We start from the raw sequence: 23,267 nt of genomic DNA on the forward strand, positions 1-23,267 counted from the left end.
TAGATGTAGGATGTGTAGGATGAGCTCTAGAAATCAACAAGTATGGCCTTGGCTTTGTCCATAACCTAAGAAGAGAAACCTGAATAGAGAGTGAAGGTCAAGCCTTCTTGAGAAGTATAGAACTGAACAGAAACAGCCCTGGAAATTATTGTCTGAATTAGAGAAAAATGTGGACAGGGTCACTGCTGAAAAGGTGTCACTGATTCTGAGGAACAGTGATGTTAAAACTTTCATTACTGGAACATACACATAGAAAATTATGTTCTAAGCACAGTGCCACAGAGAACCTGTGCTCTTATGGAGCTGATGTTACAATGGGCAAATGAATAAGTGAATAAATAAAGCAGATTCCCCCTTTTCTCATCCAGCACACATTACTGTCACTGCTCTACTTCCTGGTAAGCCTCACTCAGATATTTCCTCTTTGACCCATTCAGCTGTATGTTTCCACTAGTTTGTTACTTATTGTTAACTCCCCTCTCTTCTAGCCTTTTAAGTATTACAATACTATTTCCATCTGGTTCTTATATATAATTCCCTCCCTACTCATTGAAGGGCCTGTAGGTACTTCTAATTTCTCTAAAGCTGCATTCATGAACTAACATGAGGTCAATTTCAATTCTAGTTCTCTGGTCAGTATTTAGTTACTTCTTATGTTTCCTCTCAAAAGTACTTCCTCACACTTCAAATAAATCCTAAGGCTACTAAACCAAATTACTATGTTAACTATTACTGTATTTTTAAAAAGTATTAAACATGGGTTCAAGAATCCTGACTTGGTACTATATTCTAATAGAAACAAAACAGATATTTGTTAAAGAGACTGAAATAGATTAGCTTAGTTTGCCTGGTTGTTAAGAATTTGGAAGTAATAACAAAATGGCACTTTTAAAACATATTGCATTTCAGACTTGCCACTGATTTAGAGTGAAATCTTGTCCAACTAACCTAAATGGGTAATGCTTCACCCTATTTATAGCACAAACAGCCTTTGAATTAGGACAGAGACAAAGAAAAAGGAAAGGAGGCATTTTCTCAGGACTGACATTTGTGATATTTTAAAACCAAATTACCTCAGAATTGGAACTGTATTTTATCAGTTGGATTTTAACAAGTTCAACAGGGTCAAGAAAACCTAGGAAAGGTCTAGTTTACTTGGCCCACAATTTTCCCATTAGAGACTGAGAAAGTTTGGTAAAACTGCACTAAGATACACAGAATTTTCAATATGAATTTTTAAAGCAACATTTTAAAATACAATTTAAGCTGGGTAAAAGATTGTGAGAAAAACTGATAATCCTAAAATTGATTAGAGAGTTGGGATAAAAGATTCACAGATAATAGGTAATTAGCAATGACTTTGAATATCTGGTGGTATAAGCAAGTGTGAATTAGGATTTTTAAATAGTGATTTACTAGTTAAAATAATCAATGAAAAGAGAGACTGGGATGGATCTACAGATTTAAAAAAAATCTATGCTAGTAAAGGACAGACATTAAGAAGACAATGCCAAATTCTGTGATTATGCCCTAGAGTAGTGAGAAATTGCATAAACATTACTTTCTTTTATCATTTAAGTCAGTTTGAGTACTTGGTATTACTAGAGAGGGAACTGTACTCATTTATATTATGACATCCCCGTGGGTAAGTTCCCTTTAAGATGAGGTAAAGTACAGATTTATAGGGTTTAGTCTTCAGGAAGGAGAGAAAGGTGCCTATGGTTGACAAGTGTCTTTGTGGGTAAAGTGTTAAGAAGGAGGGTGGACACGGTAGGAAGTTGTCCTGGGTGCTGACAGGGCTATATCTTCTAACAGAACTGAAAAGCAGAGAAAGTTCATGTTTAGGGACCCTAGCTAGTCTCCCAGGGATGGCCGAGCCTGGTGGGCTGCCGTCTATGGGGTTGCACAGAGTCGGACACGACTGAAGCGACTTAGCAGCAGCAGCAGCTAGTCTCTAGCTTGTTCTTTGCTGGATACCTCTAGCTCTCCTCTCTACTGACCTTGAAGAAAACCGCATATGTGAATTTCTCATTAATAAACAGTTATCTTTGAGCTCTCTGCTTTTTTCCCATTGATTTATTTGGTTTTCTCTTTTTGTTTTTGAGCCAGTTCCATATTTTTTATTACTGAGTCTTTATATCTAGACGTCTACCCTCTTTTCTCTACTTTTTCAAGGCTGGCTTAGCAATTCATGAACTTTTGGCATATATTTTACATAAATTTTATAACAGACTTGTCAAGTTCCTGGAAAAATGCTGCAGAAACTTTAGAATATCGTTTAAGTTAAAGACTAATTCAGAGAGAATTAGCATCTTTAGAATATGAATTCATCCCATTCCAGAGCATTTACCATCTCTCGGCTACATAAATAAGATCTTCTTTTATAACCTTTGATAGTGTTTCCAAATTGTCTCCCTGAGGTCTGGTTATATTTTTAATTCCCAGCTACATCACAGTAGAAGATATTAAGCTGTTATTAATCACTTTCCCTTGGTGGTGAATGAGTACCAACTTGGCTTGGAGACAGAGATTATGGGATGCTCATTTCCTAAAAACTGTTTATTAATGAGAAATTCACATATGATAAAAGATTCACTGTTTTAGTAACTGTGTTGGGAAAACTGTCTCATTAAGTGGAAAAAATAAAACTGATCCCCTACTTTCTATCATATACAAAAGGCATTAAAAACCTGATTGTGAAAGGCAAAATTATAGGGTGAAAACAAGAAAAGACAGAGAAATATCTTTGTGACCTAAGGATGAAGGGAGACTTTTTACACAAAACCTTGGCAAGTACAAATCATACAATGAAAAAAAGAAATTTAAGATGACATCCAAATCACATTTTCTGTTCAACAAAGGAGAAGTAGACAAAGTTAATAGGCAGGACACAAATTGGGAGAAGAGTTTGTTATGCCTACAACCCAAAAGAAAATAATACATAAAATATATAGGGTACATTCACAAATTATCACTAACAATAACAATGAAAGACCAAAGCCCATTAAAAAAATGGGCAATTGATGTAAACAATCGATTTATAAAAAAGGACATAGTGGCTGAAAACATATGAAAAATGCTAATTTTAGCAATGAGATGCCTTTTTAAACCTCTAAAAAGACCTGAATGATGTCATGTGTGTGCGTGTATCTTAGAAAACAGAAATATTACTTCACTGATACGAGAGAATAAATATTGACTCTGCTGTGTCTAGTAAATGAAGAGAATAAATACTGAATAAATACTGACTCTGCTGTGTCTAGTAAATGAAGTTATGTCTATGGCCCAGTAGACCTATTCCTGGGTAACTATTCAAAAATACTCTCTGCGTAACTATTTCAAAAATACTCTCCAAAATTACCATTAAAATGACTTGGATGCAATGAGGTTGCTTAGTGCTGTGATGTCTGCAGAGCAGTGAAGCAGAGGTGGTTTACAAGTAATAAGTCATAAAACGTGGGAACCAATAATAAAACATGGAGACACAGGATAGAATGTCATGTTAGGAACAGGACCTACACACAGCAACACAGACTGCAAGAGCACAGTGTGAGTGAAAGGTTAAGAAAGAGAACCATTTCTATAAGATAAAAATGGCACCCCCACTAAACAGCAGTTTACAAGGATGAAAATATATTTACAAATGTATGCCAAATACATGAGAGCAGTTGTTTATAGCAGGCTTAGGGGTGGTGGCGGGTGATGGGTGCAGAGGGAAGGAGAACAGTGAGGGTAGGAGCTCACCCACACACACACACAAACACACACACACACAGAAGGAACCTCATATGGAACAACACTCATGTATGTTGTACTGAGGAGTGTGATGAATACCAAACTTCTCACCTGAGCTACCTAAAGTCCTGCTTCTAGAGAGATGTGTACTTTAAAGGAATGGACTGTGGATTTCCAAGCATCGGCCAATGAGTCAGGAAGGAGTATAATCGTGCATCAGTGAATATTCATCATTCATCACCTGCCATGTGTCTGGCACTGTTCTAGTGTAGTAGCCACACGTTCTGGGAAACAAACTCACTCAGAAGGACAATGCAGATAGTGGAATGCAGTTTATTACACCAGCAGGCCCAAGGCAGAGTCTCCTCTTAGCCAAGGACTCTGACCAGTTTTTCTGAAAACCTTATATACCCTAAGTTTACATGCCCAAACCCACCTCCCCAAATTCCCTGAAACTAGTCTGAACAAAGGAAAAGGAAGATACAATCAAAGTTAACCCTGATTCATATGCCTTAAGCCTAGGTAGTTCAGTTCAGTTCAGTTCAGTTCAGTCGCTCAGTCGTGTCCGACTCTGCGACCCCATGAATCACAGCACACCAGGCCTCCCTGTCCATCACCAATTCCCAGAGTTCACTCAGACTTATGTCCATCGAGCCAGTGATGCCATCCAGCCATCTCATCCTCTGTCATCCCCTTCTCCTCCTGCCCCCAATCCCTCCCAGCATCAGAGTCTTTTCCAACGAGTCAACTCTTCGCATGAGGTGGCCAAAGTACTGGAGTTTCAGCTTTAGCATCATTCCTTCCAAAGAAATCCCAGGGCTGATCTCCTTCAGAATGGACTGGTTGGATGTCCTTGCAGTCCAAGGGACTCTCAAGAGTCTTCTCCAACACCACAGTTCAAAAGCATCAATTCTTTGGCACTCAGCCTTCTTCACAGTCCAACTCTCACATCCATACATGACCACAGGAAAAACCATAGCCTTGATGAGACAGACCTTTGTTGGCAAAGTAATGTCTCTGCTTTTGAATATGCTATCTAGGTTGGACATAACTTTCCTTCCAAGGAGTAAGCGTCTTTTAATTTCATGGCTGTAGTCACCATCTGCAGTGATTTTGGAGCCCAAAAAAATAAAGTCTGACACTGTTTCCACTGTTTCCCCATCTATTTCCCATGAAGTCATGGGACGGGATGCCATGATCTTCGTTTTCTGAATGTTGAGCTTTAAGCCAACTTTTTCACTCTCCACTTTCACTTTTATCAAGAGGCTTTTGAGTTCCTCTTCACTTTCCACCATAATGGTGGTGTCATCTGCATATCTGAGGTTATTGATATTTCTCCGGGCAATCTTGATTCCAGCTTGTGTTTCTTCCAGTCCAGTGTTTCTCATGATGTACTCTGCATATAAGTTAAATAAGCAAGGTGACAATATACAGCCTTGACTTACTCCCTTTTCTATTTGGAACCAGTCTGTTGTTCCATGTCCAGTTCTAACTGTTGCTTCCTGACCTGCATACAGGTTTCTCAAGAGGCAGGTCAGGTGGTCTGGTATTCCCATCTCTTTCAGAATTTCCCACAGTTTATTGTGATCCACACAGTCAAAGGCTTTGGCATAGTCAAGAAAGCAGAAATAGATGTTTTTCTGGAACTCTCTTGCTTTTTCCATGATCCAGCGGATGTTGGCAATTTGATCTCTGGTTCCTCTGTCTTTTCGAAAACCAGCTTGAACATCAGGAAGTTCACGGTTCACGTATTGCTGAAGCCTGGCTTGGAGAATTTTGAGCATTACTTTACTAGCATGTGAAATGAGTGCCATTGTGTGGTAGTTTGAGCATTCTTTGGCATTGCCTTTCTTTGGGATCAGAATGAAAACTGACCTTTTCCAGTCCTGTGGCCACTGCTGGGTTTTCCAAATTTGCTGGCATATTGACTGCAGCACTTTCATAGCATCATCTTTCAGGATTTGGAACAGTTCAACTGGAATTCCATCACCTCCACTAGCTTTGTTCGTAGTGATGCTTTCTAAGGCCCCTTACCTGAGGCAAATTTGTTGACACCTGTTTTATTACAGGAGGGGGCCTCCCATACACAATTTTGTACGGAGAAGAGCCATGGGACTGTGGGGTCATCCTGAGTCTGAGCAGAGCCGTCGGAAACAAGTCCACCCAGGAACAGTCAGTCTCTATGATCCACTTGGAGAGTGTCTCTTTAAGTGTCTGGTTGGTTCCTTCCACCATCCCAGAACTCTGGGGCCTATATGCTGTATGTAATTTCCACTTGATGTTTAAAGTTTTGCTTACTTGTTATACTAAATCAGCTATGAAAGCCAGGCTGTTGTCCAATCCAATGCTGGTAGGAAATACAAATTTGGGAACTATCTCCCTAAGCAGGCACTGGGCTACTTTTGATGCTCTTTCAGTCCAGGTATGAAAAGCTTTTACCCATCCCGAGAACGTACATACTATGGCCAGCAGGTAATGGTAGTGTCAGTGAGGTTTCATTTCAGTGAAGTCCACTTCCAGGTGTTCAAAGGACAGCGAGCATTTTACCTGAATCCCTGGAGGTTTCTGTCTATGCCAGAGGCAGCATTGACCTGTGAGCAGGCAGTGCAGTTCTGAGATTCTGGCCTTTTGACAGCTGGAGGGCCTGGATTAGAGCATATAGTTCAGCCGGTTGAGTGGACCAGTGTGATGGCAGAGAGCTAGCCTCAACGATGGTTTCTTCCATGACTACTGCATATCCCGACAGTCCTTGTCCTTGTTTCACCAGGCTGGTGCCCTTGGTGTACAGAAGCAAATCTGGGTCCGGGATTGGCTGGTCTCTCAAGGTCTGCTGGCATATTTCCTTGCAATCATATGAGGGCCCACCTTCTCCCATAAGAAAGAGAGTGACCAGATTCAGGGCCTGACAAGGCTTAGTAGTAACATGGGTGTTCTCACATAATAGTCCCTGGTATTGAGTAATCCGGGATGTTGACAGCCATTTATAGGGGTCCCCTCGCAGGAGAGTGTTGACCTCATGCGGGACTTTTATGAACAAATCTTGGCCCAAAGTCAGCTTGGTTGCCTCCCAGACCAGTAAGGCAACTGCAGCAACTGCCCGTAAGCATCCCAGCCACCCAGTGGCAATATTGTCCAGATGATTAGAGATAAGTCACCAGTCTGTCCCATGTCCCCATAATCTGGGACAACACTCCCATAGCCACCTTGTCCTTTTCAGTCACGTAAAGAGTAAACGGCTTAGCAAGGTCTGGCAGGCCCAAGGCGGGTGCTGATGTGATTGTACCGGGTTTGAGTTCTATTACCAGTGGGACTTGTTTTGCACTGGAGAGCAGGGGGGTGGGTTGTCTTCCACCCAGGCCTCAGGGAATTGTTGAGTTAACACTCTCTCTTGACTGTTTAGCCCCTCCAGTTTCCTTGCTGGGAGACTATGCAACCTCCATTCATCTTCAGGGGTTACTGAGAGGAAGAGTAAATAGGTGGTTGAGCCCACTCGAACAGTGGGTCTTTCTTGGGGAGAAAGGTCACTTGTGCCCCCAATTTAGACAGCAAGTCTCTTCCTAACAGGTACTGGGCATTCAGGGATGTATAAAAATTCATGAGTCATTTGGTGTCCCCCTACCTGACATTTTCAGAGTAGGCTAGAGATACAAAGGCTGCATTTATCACCATCTGAGACCCAGCAGCCTCTGGCTGGGTCTATTGGCTTATAAAGTCTATAGGCTTCGCACAGTCTTTCACAGAACTCAGAGGGTGGTTCACTTTCCCTTTGAATCACTTGGGAGGGTTTTGCGATACTCATAGCTTTTCGGGCCCCCCTCTTGAGACCTTGTAAAATAGTCACCTGATATCTCTCCAGGTGGCCCCTCCCTTTCTCTGTGTTACAGTCCCCATTGGGCCTCTTATCGGGGGTAGCTAGTTTTGCCCACTGCTGTGGGTTTGCAATACCCTCAGGTGCCATTTCTCTTAACCATTTTCTGGCCTCAGGATCCTGTGTCTTTCCTCAGTGCTGAAAAGGGAGACTAGTAGTTGGATTATGTCATCCTATGTAGGGCGGTGGGTTCGAAAAATAGTCTCCATTAGCCTAATCATGGCTTGTGGCTCCCCCAAGTTTGGTGGAGCGTGTCTCTGCCAGTTTAATATATCGGTAGAGGAAAATGGCTGGTAATACTAGGTAGGCTACAGGGGGCTGATGGTAGTGCCCCATGCGTCCTGAACCGGAGGCTGTTGTAGCTCTCTGAGGGGCATCTGTAGTGGGGTTCTTCCCCCTGTTCCTTGGCAGAGTGCAGCCTCTGTCTAATTGCTGTGTTTTCTTCCCCCTTCCCATCAGTACCCACCGGGAGAGGTGGATACAATCTAGGAGGTCTAGCTGAGGTGGAATCTGGGGGCACTGACCAGAGGTCTCCACTGCTGGGATTGGAGCCTGCCGAAACGGTGGCTCTACGAACTCCGGGAGAGCTGGTGGAAGAGCAGTGGCTGCTGCAGCAACTTCACCTGGCCCTGGATGGGGCATTAAGGCGGCCTCCGGTCCTGGTGGAGCACTGGGAGGCAGGCACGTCATTATCCAGTATGGGGGAGGGGTCAGGTCATCCCGGTCCAAATCCTGTAGAATTTCCTTTTTTATCATCAGTCAATGTTTGTGCCATTAATATTTTTCCCTTTCCCTTCTGGATACAGAACCTTGTCCAAGGAGGAGGGTCTTGAGCTAACCCTAGCCATGAGTCAGTATATGGATATTGATCCAGGTGTCCTGGCTCTCCTGTGACTACTGTATAGACTGCTTCCACTATTTGTAAGTTCATGGTGTCCTCTGGTGGCCATCCTACCCCCACAGGGGGCCATTCGACCTCACAGAGTATGTGGAGGCGGTTAGGCTTCATCTTCACCCCATAGTCTCCTCCTAATCCCTTCTTTAAATTTTTAATCATGCACTCCAATAAAACTGCCTTAGATTCACTTCCCCCCATCTTGCTTACCTTCTCGGACCTTCTTCTACTTTTCCTTTTCGTTCTGTCTACAAAGTTCTCAGTACCCTATGTACTTCTGATATTTCCACTCAATGACACTTGAATTGCCATTCTGCCTCCTTCCTAATTGGGGTGAGAAGAGTCTTACCTGGCCAGATCCCAGGGGGAGAAGGGGGATTGGCATGTCTTCATCTGCCGGTCAGCACCGCCAAACCAGAACACCACGTGGTCCAAGACTGTTTCTCCTTTAACTTTTAAAGTTCATTCTGCCTTGGTGGGCTTGATCAGGTGCGGATGAAAATACAGATGGGTTAAATATCCCATGTCTCAGGCCGTCTCCGGAAAAGCCAATTCGTACTCACTTATGTATCCCCCTCCTTCTAGCCTGACAATTCCGAAGGGGTCAAGAATTTCATAGCAGATGGGACACCTCCTTGGGGAGGGCAGAATACAAGCACAAAAAAACCAAGTTTCTTTTCCTAAAAATCCCCTGGCAGTTGCTTGGTAATAATTTTCCCCAAGACGGCGTGGACACCACCTCCTAAATGACCTTCACAAATTTCCTTCCTGAGCTCTAACACGCTCATCAACTTGTGTACCAAGCAATCGTTGCCACCTGCCTATTCCAGCTCCTGTGGGTCTGTGCCCCTTCTAATCCCTCCCGGGGGTGATCAGGCCCCCTCTCTCACCCTACCGGGTGGTTTCCTCCTCACCTGAGCACTCAGTTCCCCTGCTGCCGTCCACTACTTGCTAACATGAAAGGTCCAGGCATTGAGAAGCAGAATCCTTCCAGAAGGGCGAGGCACCTTCCCCCCTCTAGAAGATTCGAGCCACAAGGCCTCGGAGTAGTCCCAAATGGGACTTGTCTCCTCAAAGTGAGGAGTTCCCCCGCCCATCAAATGTTGTATACACGTTCTAGGAAACAAACTCATTCAGGACAATGCAGATAGTGGAGTGCAGTTTATTACACTGGCGGACCCAAGGCAGAATCTCCTCTTAGCCAAGGACCCTGATCAGTTTTTCTGAAAACTTTATATACCGTAAGTTTACGTGCCCAAACCCACCTCCCCAAATTCCCTGAAACTAGTCTGAACAAAGGAAAAGAAAGATACAATCAAAGTTAACCCTGATTCATATGCCTTAAGCCTAGGTAGTTAACAGTGGACAATTATCAATAGGCCTGTGGTCATACCCCAATAAGCATAATAGAATTTATGATTCTATTCGGTTACACAGATAATTAGGGTATTCTTTTAGGCAACAGAGAGTCGAGGTATGAGCCCTGGGGCTCTTCCATCCAGGGTGCCTGGTTTTCCAGTTGGTATGTCATTTCCACAGATACTGGGCATATAGCTCAAAGTCCACTGTCCAGCCCAAGATGGAGTCCTGCTTTCAAGATGGAGGCTGTTCTGTCTGTTTCCTCCTTCACTAGGTGCTGGGATGGTGTTTGAATGAGACACAAAGCCTGCCTCTGGCTGGAGACTAGAAATGGTTCTCTTTATTAATCTTTCACTCACACTCTGGTTACCCCTGGCCAATCTGCATTAGGCCAGGCAGACTGTTGCGTGTAGCTAAGATCAACCACGGGTACAGTCTATCTGTCTTGGGTCAGGGAGCATGATGCTGCGGCTGCCCTTTATCCAGTGTGGCTTCTGGGAGAGACTTGAAAATTCACAAAGAAATAACTTTAGAGAAGACACATTAATAATCTGTAATTATTTAGCACACACATGTCTCTATGAATAGTTGTTTTCACAGAAGCAGTTTTATGATGTATCTACTGTCTCTCCTAATAGCACATACTTGTGAGACTCCTTGTATGATGGTTTGGAAATCCACCTACAGCCCTAGAGCAGACTTTCCCCTTAGTAGGCTTTGTCAAGCTCACTAAAATCTAAGATCTTGGCTCCATTAACACTATCTTACTAATGAGATGATTGTTCATCAGGGCCACATAATGAACAATGCATGTATTGCTGCTACTAAAGACTGGTTTGCAATTTTCTGACATTCTATTTTTGTTTCACAACTATTTATTCCTTATACAGGAACACTGATGAATCTGGCAAGTAGCACTGGGTCAAACCCCAACAAAAGAAGGCAATTCCCAAATTACCTCCATGCAGGTTCCCAAAGACACTTAGTAACTTATTTAATCTATTTATCTATTCATTCAATATGCTCTTACTAAGTCCTTCCTATGTATACAGCACTGTTCTAAGTGCTGGAGATACAAAGATGAAAGAGAGGGATAGACTTTTCTCTCAAGAGCATATAATTCAATAATGTCAGAATTTATTTTCTGCTGGGAACAAAATTATGTATGTTTGTAAGGTTCCCAGGCAAACCAACAGAAGCCTAATTTAATCCATTATATAGTTTAACTCTATATAGAGAACTAAACTATGCATAGAGTTAAGAGCTTAACTCTTAACTCGAATGCTAATATAATTATATAGCATTTTGGACAAAAATGGTCATATCATATATAGCAGGAAATTGGAAAAGAAGAGTTTTCTCATCTGGCATTCATGAATCAGCTCAAGCAAACTTGTACAGTGGGTATAATGGTATAGTTTTTATGTACTCTCCCTAACCTTCCCTTTTAATTACCTTCCCAAATGCTCAGTGTTCTCATGCTGTCTTAACTCTTCACTGTGGCTCCTTGCTGAAGGCCTGTGCAATCTCATAAAATGCTCAAATTTCTACAATTATTCACATGCCTTCTTTGATGCTCCTGATCCAAGCTTGTTGCAAAAAGAAAAATCTGATCAAACTAATCTGCACGAATTTACATTCCTTCCCTTAACAATAGATCAGGGCCCTTGTTCCCTCTTCCCACCTCCTTGGGAAGGTTTCAGTTTTAGGTATTATTTAGAGTTCAATGTATTTTAATAAAAACCACCTGTAATCATTAAATTGCCAGATTCTCTTCTTTAGACTTTCATGTATATAATAAAGTGTTATAAGGTTTTTGGAAACATTTGGGGGGGGGGGGACTTGTGTGTTGTTTAGAATGAGTGCAGGTAAAATGAACTACTTGACTGTATTCTTAAAATACTTGCATGTTAAGACAAATACTGATCAGATTGTTCAGCATTAATATTTTCAAGTTTAAATTGGTATTGATTATGATTTAATGAAAAATGTAAGATATATTTGCATCTACTGTAATTGTTTGGTCACTTAATGCCATAGAATGGGAGGAAAATTATGTTAGCCAATACTGCTACTTTTAAAATTTAAGTCTTCTTCAGCATTCAGCATATTTTTTAAAAAAGGACATAAAATTTAAAAAAATGGAATTGTCTCCAAGCTGTCATTACTGCTTATTTTAAAGTAAAGGATATAGGTCTTTTTTGTTTGATCACCTCTAAAGAGATAAGAATCTATGAAGCTGCTAGGAAAATGAGTCCGTGACCAAAATGCTTACTCACTACAGGAGATCAGAAAATTTTAAACTAAACCTGGAATCTACAAAGACAAAGCAGTCATTTTCTTTGAAAAGTATGTAGGGTTTAGAAACTTTCTGGGATTTGTCTGTAAAAGCACGCCCCAGGCCTAATAGTGACGTTTTAGGGAAATGCTGGTGTATCAAGGTGGGAAGGCTTGGAGGTGGTGCTCTGTGGGCTCCTACGGTGGTTAGGTAGTTCTCAGAAGACAGCACTGGAAATTAGATAATTGCTGATGTCATATTTTTCACACACACAATTTGGTGTCCTGGGGGCTATAAAAGCAGCAGCTTCTACTTTCCTATCACAAGCAGAAGCCTCGATACAGGTAAGTCCTCCAACGAACTTGGTAGGATTGGCTTGCTGGGTCTATTCCTTCTGGATACTTAATTTTTTCCCTTAATGTTGATTTTGTTTCTCGTTCTCTTGATACCAGGTTCTTCTTCCCTAGTCACCCATTGCTCAGGTTTGCTTTGTCCACGATGGCTGCCCTGCAGAAATCTGTGGGCTCTCCTCTCAGGGACACTCTGGCCGCTGGCTGCCTCCTTGTCATGGTGCTGTGCGCCCAGGGAGGAGCGGCTGCACCCATCACGTCGCACTGTAGGCTCAACGAGTCCGACTTCCAGGAGCCCTACATCTTCAACCACACCTTCACTCTGGCTCAGGAGGTACTCATCTCAGTCTTCCTCTTTTGCATCTTATCTACTTGGAACCTGAATAGTTCTTAAAATTTCTTCAGAGGACATCTAAGATCTTTAACAGATGAACATTAATCGCTGCTGGTATACCTGTCATCATTTTCTATGTCTCTTTTAAGACTTTTTGGAGATCAAGCTTTACCTCAAGACCTTCCATTTTGCCCGTTAGGCTATGTCCATTCAGTTTTACCCCCAAAGGAGCCAAGTAGTAACCCATCTGACTGTTTATGGTTCCCTTTACTTCTCTAAGCATTCTTTGATTTTTTGAAGAGAAAGAAATTGACATTTTTGAGCACTTACTATGTTATGAGCTCTATTCTAGGAGCTTTAAATCCATTCTTTCTTTTTTACTGAAGTATAGTTCATTGACAGTATTATTTAAGTTCCAGGTATACAGCATAGTGATCCACAATTTTTAAAGATTATTCTCCATTTATAGTTATTATAACATATTGGCTATATTACCTATGCTGTACATTATACTGTTCTATCTTATTTTTTAAATTTATTTTGAAGTATAGCTGGTTTACAGGGTCATGTTAGTTTCCAGTGTACAGCATGCTGATTCAGGTCTATATATATGTATAAATATATGTACATATGTGTATATATAATATATGCATATTCTTTTATATATTATTTCCCCTTATTGGTTATTATAAAATATTGAGTATAGTTCCCTGTACTATTTAGTAACTTCTTATTAGTTGTCTATTTTATACATTGTAGTGTATATATGTTAATCCCAAACTTCTAATTTATCCCTCCCCTCAACCCCTGAGCATCATTTTAAACCCATGCACTAAAGAATCCTTTCTTTAGTCTTCACAGTGCTGCTCTGGGAAGAGGGGACAGAGTACAGCTTTGCTTACAGACATTTCTTCTAGCTTTATGATGTCCAGGCACTTAGTCTTTTCTTTTCTTCCAGGCTAGTTTGGCAGATAACATCACAGATGTTCGTCTCATTGGGAACAAATTGTTCCACGGAATCCATGTAAGCCATAGGCATGATGCCACTTGTGGTTACTTGGAGTGGTGGTGAGGATGGGCTGGGTCTTGTGGATGTCGCCTAATTTGAGCCCTGCTGTTTCACTTTCACCAGCAGGTGACGAAGCGCTGCTACGTGCTGAAGCAGGTGCTGAACTTTATTCTTGAAGAGGTGCTGTTCCCCCAATCTGACAAATTCCACCCCTATATGGAAAAGGTGGTGCCCTTCTTCTCCAGGCTCAGCAAAAAGCTAAGCCAATGTGTAAGTTCTTCTCCAGCCTGAGTCCAATCCTTCCAGTGCCTGCCTTTCCTCTTTCTTCTGTGTAGAACCCTCTTCCTTCCCACCCCAGTGCCCCTTCCATGCTGGTAGTGAGAGGTGCCTCCATCACACCATTACAGAAATCATTTGGCATCACAACCTGTTTGCTTTTGCTTTAATTGAGTCACATTTTGAGTTGATTGTGATGTACAGGGTCTGAAAAACCACAGGAGGCTCATTTGTCCCTGTGAAAAAGCGATTTGGACTATGTGAGATGAGAAAGGTGTTGGGAGCTGTGAGGAAAAATACCTATTGGTGCAAATGGATTCACTGAATATAAGTTGATGGAGGGAGGGGATGGGAAAGAGAGAAAGGGAGAAACAAGATTTAATATTTGGCAGTGGGTGGGTGGATGAAGACTGCTGCCCTTTTGATAATGGAAGTGACAAAATCAGAGGTGCGTGAGTTTGATACCTCTGAATATTGAAAACTAAGAAAAATATTTTGGTGGAGTAGGCTGAGCAAAAGGGGCCTACTATTTATTGAGGAGGGCCCTGTTCACATAAGATGTTTTATGTAGGTTTCTTGTTCTGAGCCCATGTTTTTGATGAGGTGCCGTTATGGTTTTATTCTTGACAGGATTTGCATAAACCACTCCGCTCTTTCCACAAACTTCAACCTCAGTAGGGTTGCCCAGAGGTGAAGTGAGGTCCCGTGTAAGGGAAATGACTGGATTTTGGTGTCCCAGGGAATTGAAGAGGTCAGAAAATCTAGGTCACTATTGATATCTAGGTCATTGTGGGCAAAATTGCTAAGAACTTTAATTCCAGATGAATTGTAACATACTTCAGTTAGGAAGGCTGAGTTTCAAAATCTTCAGTACAACAATGTTAAACTTGTTACTCTCATTTCCATTTTGTAGCATGTTGAGTCTGACAACCAGCACATCCAGAGAAATGTACAGAATCTGAAGAACACAGTGAAAAAGGTATTACTAACAACTATTAGTACTAAATCATTTGATAGAAGAGACAAATATTGTTTTTCTTCCCTTTCTTTCCTTTTTTCTCCCACGTCATGATTTTTTACTTGACTCTCCTGCCATTGGGTTGATTATTCAGGTGCACATTAAGTATAGATGTGTCTATGCTATGCTATGCTAAGTCACTTCAGTCGTGTCCGACTCTGTGTGACCCCATAGACGGCAGCCCACCAGGCTCCCCCATCCCTGGGATTCTCCAGGCAAGAACACTGGAGTGGGTTACCATTTCCTTCTTCAATGCATGAAAGTGAAAAGTGAAAGTGAAGTTGCTCAGTCGAGTCCGACTCTTAGCGACCCCATGGACTGCAGCCTACCAGGCTCCTCCATCCATGGGATTTTCCAGGCAAGAGTACTGGAGTGGGGTGCCATTGCCTTCTCCATAGATGTGTCTACGTGTTTATAAGTCAGTTTCCAAATTTTGCAAATTCTAGAACTGGCTGGGAACTTAAGTCATTGACTTTTTTCACCCATGTGCTAGGGATGGCCAGTGTCAGAGTCAGAATAGACTGCAGGACCTCTGAATCCCATCCAGGCCAGAAGTGCTGGATATTATACTTAGTCTCATTAGTTCTTAGGGAAATTTTAGATACCTACTGATTCATGTAGTCTGAAGAAGCATTTGTTCAAAACCAGAAAACTGGGTAAAACTTATTTGAAAGAATTTTGAAGTCATTTACACGATGATGTAAAACTTGGAGAAATATACCTAGAACAGCCATAATAAAAGAGCTGGACTTTCACATAGGATGAATTTCTGGAATGGTTTGATACTTATATTTAACTATTAAAATACTCAGCAGCTATTGGTTTTAATTTAAAAGTGAGAGTGAATGTCCCCCCAGTCTCTTTTACACAGTATCAAATAGAATAGAAATATTACTATTAGTAATGGATTCATTGTAGGGAAACGAATGTCCACACTGGAAGCCCTCTTTCTTCCTCTTTCCTTTTCCTTCTTTCCTGGTCTATTCCTTCCCTTGACAATGTGCTAATGAGCATCTATCTGATATAGGTTAGTGTATATTTTGACAGAGAATGATATGGTCAGGTGGCCTATTTGGGGGGAAAGAACAACAGGGGAAGGCTCAGCTCAGCTGCTGTGACTAATCCAAAAACCAGAGCTACCATGAGCAGCAGCAAAAGTGATGATTTGGTAAGCAGGTACAATTAAACCTCAGAAACAAGAATGCTCTGGTAGATGGAATTTTCAGTAACAAGCGTAACCTCAGTTCCCCCTTTTTTCCATCTTGATTTTTTAAATAAAAAGTATCTCTTCCTGAATGTGATTTAATGAACATTGTCAATGTCTTCCTTTGATAACTGAAGGATTTGTTTTTTTCATTGTGAAGATAAATTCTCTTGTCATAGAACGATTAGCTAGACACAGAGGGCTGAATATTAGCATGCCATAGCCAAGAAGTACTTTGCATTTCTGGTGTGAAAAATTCCTCATATGAGCTTACTTTGTTGTCTTTAGAAAAGTGGAGTGTGGGAGACAAAAAGCTGATGGTGATTTGTGTGGGAAAACAGATTTTAAAGCTCTTAATCCATTTTGAAGGAATTGACTTACACATTAGCAATCAGTTGCCATGTGGATGAGTTGTTATGCTTTCTTTTTTTTACCCTGTAGTTCCAGAAAGCCTAGTGAGAGAGGAATATTATTCAGAGAAATCTCAGCATGCATAAACACTGGTCAGCACTATGAAATGGGAGGGCATCTTGGGGGGATAGTAATCCCTTGTCACTGAAGAAAAGCAGAAGGCAGGCTGTAGCAGAACAGATAGTAGAATTGTTTTTCATCTTGGGAGTCTTTGAGATATTAAAAAAATATCTCTTGTCATTATGTCAAAGGAAGTATCGAAAGGTGGAAAGATGGAAGAAAGCAGGAAGAGAAAGACCAGAGTCTAGAGGACAATGATGACTTAGGGTTGCTGTTTTCTTTGAAATAATCTTGAGCACATTTAATAGATTAGACAAGTTTCAGAGGAGCGGATTTAGACTTGTGTTCCCTCTCCCATGGGGTTTAAAAGACTTTTGCCTACTACTTGGAAGGAGGAGGAAAGAAAGGGTGTTAGACTGTATCTGGCCTTTCACTGTTAAAGCAACTAGATAGGAGACACTTGATATTTCCCCCACAAAAGTGAAAACTTGTTTTCCCCACCTTGGTCAAGAAAGTGGAAACAGAAATAGTCCACATGTTTTGGTACATGTGGTAGTTTTGGTTCAAGACTATTGGAGTTGAGTGGTTATACTAACTGATTGGTCACAGCAGTCATGGGACTCAGAGGCAGGGCAAGGAGGGGTGAGTGGTGCTTGGGTCCCCCAGATCCCCCAACAGCCTCTACCTGCTTGCTCTGGTTCAGCAGTGATTTAACACATCAACCAGCTGAGACTGATGCCCATAGGTGCCCTCTCAGATCAGGTCATATATTTTGAAAAAGGGTATTATCACTAATCTTTTATAAAATGTTAAAACTTGGTTTCTGTTCCAACAACCTAACCATCTCATCTCTCTCTAATTTGTTTCTCTTTAGAAAACATGGTATAAATGCTGAAATACTTGTGTGTTCTTATTTTCACAGCTTGGAGAGAGTGGAGAGATTAAAGTCATTGGAGAACTGAACTTGCTGTTTACAACCCTGAAACGTGAATGTGCTCAAGTAGACCAAGGCTGGAAAATGGGTTACTAACCTTTCTCACTTGCTAAACAATAAGATCCCCTGAGGTTTTATCAAAAGGAAAAGGGGGAGCCAAACTCCACAGTCCTGTGTAAATTCTAAAAAAACCCCCGACTTAGCTTCAAAATGAGAACAATGTGACTTGTATCCATACGATCAGAAGCTAGACCTTCCAAGCATATTAATAACTTTTTATTGTAGTCAGTGTTTTATACACAGAAATTTAACTATTTCCCCACAAAAAAGATTACTTTCTATCTCTTTAGAAAAAGCCCCTAAATAACTTCATTTCCATAATCAATACTTTATATTTATGAATTAATTTATTGTTATAAGTACATGTCTTATTATTTATGTCACTTTATAATATGGGTTTATTTATGGAAGCATTATAAAATATTTCTACTTAATTATAAGGTGAATAGTAATATTTATGATAATAATTATGGAGTTATGTTTATTTAGTCTCAATAAACACATCGATATTCTAAATCTTGTGGCTTTGTGACTTTTTTCCCCGTTAATGTTTTCACTACCATCATCACCATCATGATCATCATGTAATCATTCCTATTTGCTAAATGGGTCCAAAAGCTGTATAAATGATTTTATTCCTGACTCTAAGCAAATGAGGTGCTATTAGTATTATCCCCTTTTACTGGTGAGAAAACTGAATCAGAAACATGTTTAAAATATTGTGTCACTTTGAGTAGTTGGACCTTTTTAAGCTAGGTCTATCTGATTTCTAGGGGATCTTCTGTATTACTCATATAGATTTATTGTGTTGATTCAGCATGTGATTCTGAAAGTAAAAAGGTAAGAAATTTAAAAGAATTCATCTGCATCATTAGCAGTTTGTGGATAAAAGAAAAGAATGATGCTGGAGGAGAAATACATATTGCCTCTGTTGATATAGATGAACTGCTTTTAGTTCTAGGTAGAGCCTGTTAGGCAGGGCATCCTCCAGTTCGCCCGTGAGTCAGGAAGGAAAGTGGAAGCTGATTGAGTTTGGGGAGTCTCATCTGCTAGTGGAGTTTAGCCCTGATAGAGAAGTCTTGTGAGTGGAAGATGACACACACATGAGGGCAAAACTGGACATTGTCAAGATTTGTGCAGCAGTACAGAGAAGAGAGAAGAGATAAAAGTTGGACTAGTTCTGTCTAGAAGAATGGACAAACAACACCAGCATTGAAGCTTGTGTAGGTCTCTCCATAGAAGGTGGAAGTCGGTGGTCAGCAGTCTAAAATGCTTTCCTCTCCAAAAAACCAGGAACTATTTTACAGGGCACTCACCAATTGTTTGCCAAGCTCCTGAAGGATGAGGTCAAGACTGTTGATGATTAATATATAGAGCACAAAGAAGTGGTTACCTGTGGGGAGAAGGGCAATGTTCCGGCGAATAAGATGTACAAACTATTAGGTATAAAATAAGCTACAAGGATATATTGTACAGCATGGGAAACAGTGAATATTTTATAACTATAAATGAAGTATGCTGCTGCTGCTAAGTCACGTCAGTCGTGTCCGACTCTGTGCTACCCCACAGATGGCAGCCCTGCCATCCTCCTCTGTCCCTGGGATTTTCCAGGCAAGAATACTAGATTGGGTTGCTATTTCCTTCTCCAATGCATGAAAGTGAAAAGTGAAAGTGAAGCCACTCAGTTGTGTCCAACTCTTCCCGACCCCATGGATTGTACCCAACCAGGCTCCTCCGTCCATGGGATTCTCCAGGCAAGAGTATTGAAGTGGGTAGCCATTGCCTTCTCCGATAAATGAAGTATAATCTTTATTTTTTTTTCTGGTTTCATTCACTTTATTATTCTCTTTATAAAATTATGTGGTGGCTACATCTGGGGCCTGGGTCCTCTGCATGGAGACACTGGTGTGGGTCTTCACAAGATGGTCAGTGAATTCCTGATATGGAGACTTGGTGAACACTGTCTCTTTCCAGAGGTCAGGGGTGAGGTAACTGTAGGTCTTGAAAATGGCATCAAAAGTGGCCTTGGCGAAGTTGCGAGGGTGGCAGTGCAGCCCCTGGCAGAAGTGTAGCAGTCATCGATGGCGGCCGTCATCAGCAGCTTCTTGGGCACAGGGGTGGAGACGACGCCAGTGCCTCTGGGGGCAGGGATGAGGAGCACCAGCACGGAGCCACAGCGGCTAGTCACGTTGCAAGGAACCATGTGGGGCTTTCCGATCTTGTTCCCCCAGTAGCCTCTTCACACGAGGACAATGGACAGCTTGGCCAGGATGATGGCCCCAAGGATGGCAGTGGCTACTTCCTTAGAATACCCAGCTGACATGTCTGTTATAATCCCGGATAGCAACAAATGCCTTGAACCTGGTCCGCTGGCCAGCAAGGGTCTGCTTTTGCATAGGCATAATCTTCAAAACCTCATCCTTGAGGGATGTGCCCAGGAAAAAGTCAATAATCTCAGACTCTTTGATGGGCAGAGAGAAAAGATAGATCTCCTCCAGGGACTTGATCTTCATGTCCTTGACCAGGAGGCCCAGCTTGGTAACCGGGAGCCACTCCTGTCCTCGGCCTTGCCTCCACGAAATCCGCGGCCTCTGACCCGGCCCCGACCCCGGCCAGGACCCCTGCCTCGGACGCCACTGCCTAAGCCTCCGTGGAAGCCACTGCAGCCTCCCATTCCAGGGCCCCCGGAGCTTGCGGGTCCTCCCACAGGACCGGCGTCATCTACCAGTTGGTGTTTTCATGAAGAAGCAGCAAAGTATAACCTTTAAAAATCATGAATCACTATATCATACACCTGTAACTTATATAATGTTGTACAGCAACTATCAGTTCAGTTCAGTCGCTCAGTCCTGTCCGACTCTTTGCGACCCCGTGAACCGCAGCACGCCAGGCCTCCCTGTCCATCACCAAACTCATGTTCACCCAAACTTGGAGTCCATCAAGTTGGTGATGCCATCCAACCATCTCATTCTCTGTCGTCCCCTTCTCCTCCTGCCCCTAATCCCTCCCAGCATCAGAATCTTTTCAAATGAGTCAACTCTTCGCATCAGGTGGTCAAAGTACTGGGGTTTCAGTTTCAACATCAGTCCTTCCAATGAACACCCAGGACTGATCTCCTTTAGGATGGACTGGTTGGACCTCCTTGCAGTCCAAGGGACTCAAAAGAGTCTTCTCCAACACCACAGTTCAAAATCATCAATTCTTCTGTGCTCAGATTTCTTTATAGTCCAACTCTCACATCCATACATGACCATAGCCTTGACTAGATGGACCTTTGTTGGCAAAGTAATGTCTCTGTTTTTAATATGCTGTCTAGGGACGGGGAGCCTGGTGGTGTGCTATCTACGGGGTCTCACAGAGTCGGACAAAACTGAAATGACTTAGAAGCAGCAGGTTGGTCATAACTTTCCTTCCAAGGAGTGTCTTTTAATTTCATGGCTGCAATCACCATCTGCAGTGATTTTGGAGCCCAGAAAAATAGTCAGCACTGTTTCCACTGTTTCCCCATCTATTTGCCGTGAAGTGATGGGACCAGATGCCATGATCTTAGTTTGCTGAATGTTGAGCTTTAAGCCAACTTTTTCACTCTCCTCTTTCACTTTCATCAACAGGCGTTTTAGTTCCTCTTCACTTTCTGCCATAAGGGTGGTGTCATCTGCATATCTGAGGTTATTGATATTTCTCTTGGCAATCTTGATTCCAGCTTGTGCTTCATCCAGCCCAACATTACTCTGCATAGAAGTCAAATAAGCAAGGTGACAATACACAGCCTTGACGTACTCCTTTTCCTATTTGGAACCAGTCTGTTGTTCCATGTCCAGTTCTAACTGTTGCTTCCTGACCCGCATATAGGTTTCTCAAGAGGCAGGTCAGGTGGCCTGGTATTCCCATCTCTTTCAGAATTTTCCACAGTTTATTGTGATCCACACAGTCAAAGGCTTTGGCATAGTCAAGAAAGCAGAAATAGATGTTTTTCTGGAACTCTCCTGCTTTTTCCATGATCCAGTGGATGTTGGCAATTTGATCTCTGGTTCCTCTGCCATTTCTAAAACCAGCTTGAACATCTGGAAGTTCACGGTTCATGTATTGCTGAAGCCTGGCTTGGAGAATTTTAAGCACTACTTTATTAGCATGTGAGATGAGTGCAATTGTGTGGTAGTTTGAGCATTATTTGGCATTGCCTCTTTGGGATTGGAATGAAAACTGACCTTTTCCAGTCCTGTGCCCACTGCTGAGTTTTCCAAATTTGCTGGCATATTGAGTGCAGCACTTTCACAGCGTCATTTTTTACAATTTGAAATAGCTCAACTGGAATTCCATCACCTCCACTGGCTTTGGTCATAGTGATGCTTCCTAAGGCCCACTTGACTTCACATTCCAGGATGTCTGGATCTAGGTGAGTGATCATACCATCGTGATTATCTGGGTTGTGAAGATCTTTTTTGTACAGTTCTTCTGTGTATTCTTGCCATCTCTTCTTAATATCTTCTGCTTCTGTTAGGTCCGTACCATTTCTGTCCTTTATTGTGCCCATCTTTGCATGAAATGTTCCCTTGGTATCTCTAATTTTCTTGAAGAGATCTCTAGTCTTTCCCATTCTGTTGTTTTCCTCTATTTCTTTGCACTGATCACTGAGGAAGGCTTTCTTATCTCTCCTTTCTATTCTTTGCAACTCTGCATTAAAATGGGTATATCTTTCCTTTTCTCCTTTGCTTTTCGCTTCCCTTGTTTTCACAGCTATTTGTAAGGCCTCCTCAGACAGTCATTTTGCTTTTTTGCATTTCTTTTTCTTGAGGATGGTCTTAATTCCTGTCTCTTGTACAATGTCACGAACCTCCATCCATAGTTCATCAGGCACTCTGTCTATCAGATCTAGTCTTTTAAATCTATTCTTCACTTCCACTGTACAGTCATAAGGGATTTGATTTAGGTCATTCCTGAATGGTCTAGTGGTTTTCTCCACTTTCTCAATTTCAGTCTGAATTTGGCAATAAGCAACTACAGCAACTATACTTCACTTTAAAAAAAGACTAATGGTGATTGTGAACACATATGTAAATTGCACGTTCACTTGTGGATAAAGCAGAGTTAATACTTTTGGTGTTGGCTCCAAATGCTGAAAGGTACCGAAGCTAAGCTTCCAGGATGATGGGATGAGAATTATTTATGGGTTAAGCTGAGTTTTAGGACTCTTTTCTCTCTTCTTCCAACTAAGTCTCAGGGTAATGACTAGGGAAAAATTTGGTACTGCACTTGTTTTTGACCAGTCTTCTAGAAATCGAGCCGTCAGTGGAAGAATACCTTTAAGACTGGATTCACAGATGCTTCCATCCTATGACAGAGAGTCTGAAATGAAGAGATGTAAAAATTCTGAATGCCAATGGATATAAGGAATATGGTGCCAGGATCCTGTCCAAGTCTGGAGAGCAGTGCTGGAAATGTGACAGTGACATGAGATAGTCCAAATTCCTCATGG

At 41.9% G+C, this 23,267-nt stretch overlaps 1 protein-coding gene and 1 pseudogene across 1 annotated transcript; one reads left to right on the forward strand and one right to left on the reverse strand.

Annotated features, from left to right (window-relative positions):
• The first annotated feature begins 12,476 nt into the window (after positions 1-12,476).
• IL22 (interleukin 22) lies at positions 12,477-18,307 on the forward strand. The gene is made up of 5 exons (XM_086403903.1): positions 12,477-12,819; positions 13,778-13,843; positions 13,952-14,098; positions 15,018-15,083; positions 17,720-18,307. The coding sequence occupies exons 1-5, from the start codon at positions 12,634-12,636 to the stop codon at positions 17,825-17,827; spliced, it is 573 nt and encodes a 190-aa protein (XP_086260029.1). The 5' UTR covers positions 12,477-12,633; the 3' UTR covers positions 17,828-18,307.
• Positions 18,308-19,599: 1,292 nt separating this feature from the next.
• Positions 19,600-20,516, reverse strand: LOC147371873 (small ribosomal subunit protein uS5 pseudogene; annotated as a pseudogene).
• Between the last annotated feature and the right edge of the window lie 2,751 nt (positions 20,517-23,267).

The sequence above is a fragment of the Bos grunniens genome, chromosome 5 (genome assembly GCF_055505025.1).
Source record: "Bos grunniens cultivar Pamir isolate PY7600 chromosome 5, Bosgru_T2T1.0, whole genome shotgun sequence".
Classification (NCBI taxonomy): Eukaryota; Metazoa; Chordata; class Mammalia; order Artiodactyla; family Bovidae; genus Bos; species Bos grunniens.

Excerpts from the sequence above, each read along its gene's own strand:
- IL22 (XM_086403903.1), top strand. The coding sequence starts at position 12,634 with ATGGCTGCCCTGCAGAAATCTGTGGGCTCTCCTCTCAGGGACACTCTG. Across the intron at positions 12,820-13,777 it reads CCTTCACTCTGGCTCAGGAG|GCTAGTTTGGCAGATAACAT; the intron begins GTACTCATCTCA and ends CTTTTCTTCCAG. Across the intron at positions 14,099-15,017 it reads GCAAAAAGCTAAGCCAATGT|CATGTTGAGTCTGACAACCA; the intron begins GTAAGTTCTTCT and ends TCCATTTTGTAG.